Source organism: Macrotis lagotis, chromosome 1, assembly GCF_037893015.1.
Source record: "Macrotis lagotis isolate mMagLag1 chromosome 1, bilby.v1.9.chrom.fasta, whole genome shotgun sequence".
Lineage (NCBI taxonomy): Eukaryota > Metazoa > Chordata > Mammalia > Peramelemorphia > Peramelidae > Macrotis > Macrotis lagotis.
In genome coordinates this window covers 840901674-840904900 of record NC_133658.1, presented here as the reverse complement: position 1 = coordinate 840904900, position 3227 = coordinate 840901674, and the positions used below count along the sequence as shown (strand labels likewise).

Here is a 3227-nt window from a genome sequence, read left to right as displayed (position 1 = left end):
ATAATATCTTAGTAACTATGCACATGAAGCATTTCTAGTTTTACTGCATCATCCACAGTCTGTGTTTTATTGTTATAGTCTCCAAGAAATTGGTGTTGCCACCAAGCTATGAGTGGAGTGACTTTTAAGAGGAGAAATGATGATGATGAGGATGATTATTTATATGGTATTTTTATTTCAGTTCCTATATATTCATTATCAATTTTAATTTTCAGAAACTCTTAGTAATAGGACTATAAAAATCCTATATTTAGAGAAGAAGAAAGGAAGTCACAAAGTGATTTTTGCCTTGTCCCATTGGGAGGTTAATACTTAGTCCAGATCATTCTAAATCTATATTCAGAGGTCTTTCTATATGTTATCAGAGGGCTTCTTGCTTTAAGCAAATTATATGGAATGGACAGTATGGTGATGGAAATGAAGAGCTAAGTTAGGAAGACTGGAGTTTTAGTCCTACTTCTAACATGTATTAGTTTTATAACTCTGAAAGAACCTTTCAATGCTCTAGGTAATTTTCTAATTTTCCAAGTTGCAGAGAAGACATGGATTTGTGCTGGCAAAGGAAAATTTCTTTCTTTTTTTACCCTTATTCTCCTTTTTGATTAATAATTTATTTTATTTTTCCAGTTACATTCATCCACTTGTAAATTTATGAGTTTATTTTTCTACTAACCTCCCCCCCATGCTAGTGAATCATCTGGTAAGAGTTGCACATGTAAATTTGAGTATAAATATATATATATATATAATATATATATATATATATATATATATATATATATATGTATATGTCATTTCTAGTAAGACGGAAGAAAGAAAACCATGAGATAGGGAGGAAAACATAAGAGAAGCTTTAAAAAAGTGAACAAAATATACATTCACTGTTTTGTTGTTTGTTTTTCCCACTGGATGTGGATGGCATTGTCCATAACAGGTCTCATGTTATCTTTGTTCTGCAAGGAAATTTCTTATCTGGAAATTCCTTATACAAATGAAGGCATTAGTGAAGTTCATGTCCTACAGAGATGAGTTAACATATAGTAGTAGAAACTCTATTGGAAACAAACTCAAAAATCCCTGACTTCTAGTTGTGACTTCAAAACTGACTCACAGTTTGATCTTAAGAAAGTCTTTAAAAATCTTTGGGGCTCATTTCTTAATTAATAGGAATCCCTGACTTCCATTATAAAAAGGATAATTGAGAAAAATCAAATAACTAAAGAGGTATAAAGTTGTCTTAGATTGAGATATGGAACTGAGAATCAATATTTGAGTTCAGTTTAGATTCTTTTAGTAATTATCATGTATGAGATTCAGCTAGGTAGCATAGTTGCTACCTAAGAGTAAGCCTAGAATTCAAATCCTCCCTTCGACTTTCCCTGTGCTAAACACATAACCTCTCCCTTCCTTAGTTTTGTCAACAGTAAGATTGAGATAATCATAGAATCTCTTACCTCCTAAGATTGATGTGAGGTTCAAATGAGAAAATACATATTAAGTACTTTGTAAAATGCTTATCAGATAGATGATGTTTAATATTTTATGTTTCTTTGCTTCCTTCCTTCCTAAAACACACAAACCTATTCAAATTCCTATTTGCCTATTCCATTACCTATTCAAATTTAATTTAATCATTAAATCAATTAGTCACAACCATGCCTTGGCAAAAGTTCATAGAGTTCAAAACCTTATCAGGGACATGAGTCATACTGCATGTAATGAAACCATTGGTGGAATAATAGCTCAAAAGAAAGTAATACTAGAAGATAACACTAGGGCTACCTGAATAGAGATTTCCTGGAGGATAAATACATATCTTTGACTTCTTTCCCAGATAATTGTGAAAATATGATATTTGGGAAGTTCAATGGTTAAACTTACTATGAGTAGCATTCCTCCTACCCCACTTACATCCCTCCAAATTAGAACTGTATCTAAAATATGCTCAATTCATTGTCTGTTTGGATATTTTACTCTTATTTTCAGGTTTTGGAACTTCCTACATCCCAGTTCTAATAGCCTCCATTATGCTGTCTCCCAACAACACCACTGATGTGCCAACTGCCTTCATCTTCATTAGAATCCCTGAACTAGAAACGTTACACATCTGGATCTCTATTCCATTCTGCCTCCTTTATTTAATGGCCCTCATAGGAAACTCTATTCTCCTTCTTCTTGTTAGGACTGAGCAGAGCTTACGAGAGCCTCAGTTCTACTTCCTAGCCATGCTAGCCCTCACTGATCTGGGCCTCTCCTTATCAACTTTGCCAACTGTCCTGGGAACCTTCTGGATTGGTGGGCACCAGATTGGCCTGGATGCTTGTCTAGCACAGATGTTCTTCATTCACACACTCTCTTCTGTGGAGTCAGGAATCCTTGTGACCATGGCTTTTGACCGGTTGGTTGCCATCTGTTCCCCACTGAGCTATTCCCAGATCCTAACTAATCGTGCCATTTGCTGTCTTGGAGGAGCCGCTTTCATACGAGGTGCAGTCTTGCTGGCTCCACTACCTCTCTTTCTCAAGAATTTTTCCTTTTGCAGAGACAATATTCTTTCCCATTCCTATTGCTATTACCCAGACCTGCTGACCTTGGCCTGTGGAGACATTACATTCAGCAGTGCCTATGGTCTGGTTTTTGTTCTCTGTACCTTTGCAGTGGATGCTCTCTTTATTATAGTCTCCTACCTGAAAATCTTGACCACCGTCCTGAGGTTGGGAGCTAGTGACAGAGGCCTGCGATCTATGCAGACTTGTGCCTGCCACCTATGCACAGTGCTCATTTTTTACCTGCCTCTTATCAGCCTGGCTGTGATGCACCGTTATTCCCATGGAACACCCCCCCTCCTTTTTGCTACCATGAGCAATGCCTACCTCCTCCTAACACCACTTCTTAACCCTCTGGTTTATAGTCTCAAGTCCCGGCAGATCCAAGCTGCTCTACAGAGACGTCTCTGGGTTCAGAGAGTCACAGCTGGAGAATGAAATGAGCTTTGAGGGATGGATGAATGGATGGAGCTTTAGGTGAATATTTGTGAGGAACGAACAATGTGCACAAATCACACCTATTTGGAAATTTAAAGGAAAGTAACTAAATAACTTGAAAATAGATTCAGATCAGTGCACCTCGGAAGGTGGCACAATGTATACAGCACTGTCTTTGGAGTCAGGACCTGAATTCAAATCAGACATAAGACTTAATATTTACAGTTATGCCCCTGAATAAGT

The 3227-nt window shown here is 37.1% G+C and overlaps 1 protein-coding gene across 1 annotated transcript; it reads left to right on the top strand.

Moving 5' to 3' along the window:
* The first annotated feature begins 2027 nt into the window (after positions 1-2027).
* Positions 2028-2984, top strand: LOC141507740 (olfactory receptor 51G2-like). The gene has a single exon (XM_074215693.1). It carries the CDS (start codon positions 2028-2030, stop codon positions 2982-2984), a length of 957 nt encoding a protein of 318 aa, XP_074071794.1.
* The last annotated feature ends 243 nt before the right edge of the window (positions 2985-3227 follow it).

Coding starts and splice junctions, on each gene's coding strand:
- LOC141507740 (XM_074215693.1), top strand. CDS start 2,028: ATGCTGTCTCCCAACAACACCACTGATGTGCCAACTGCCTTCATCTTC.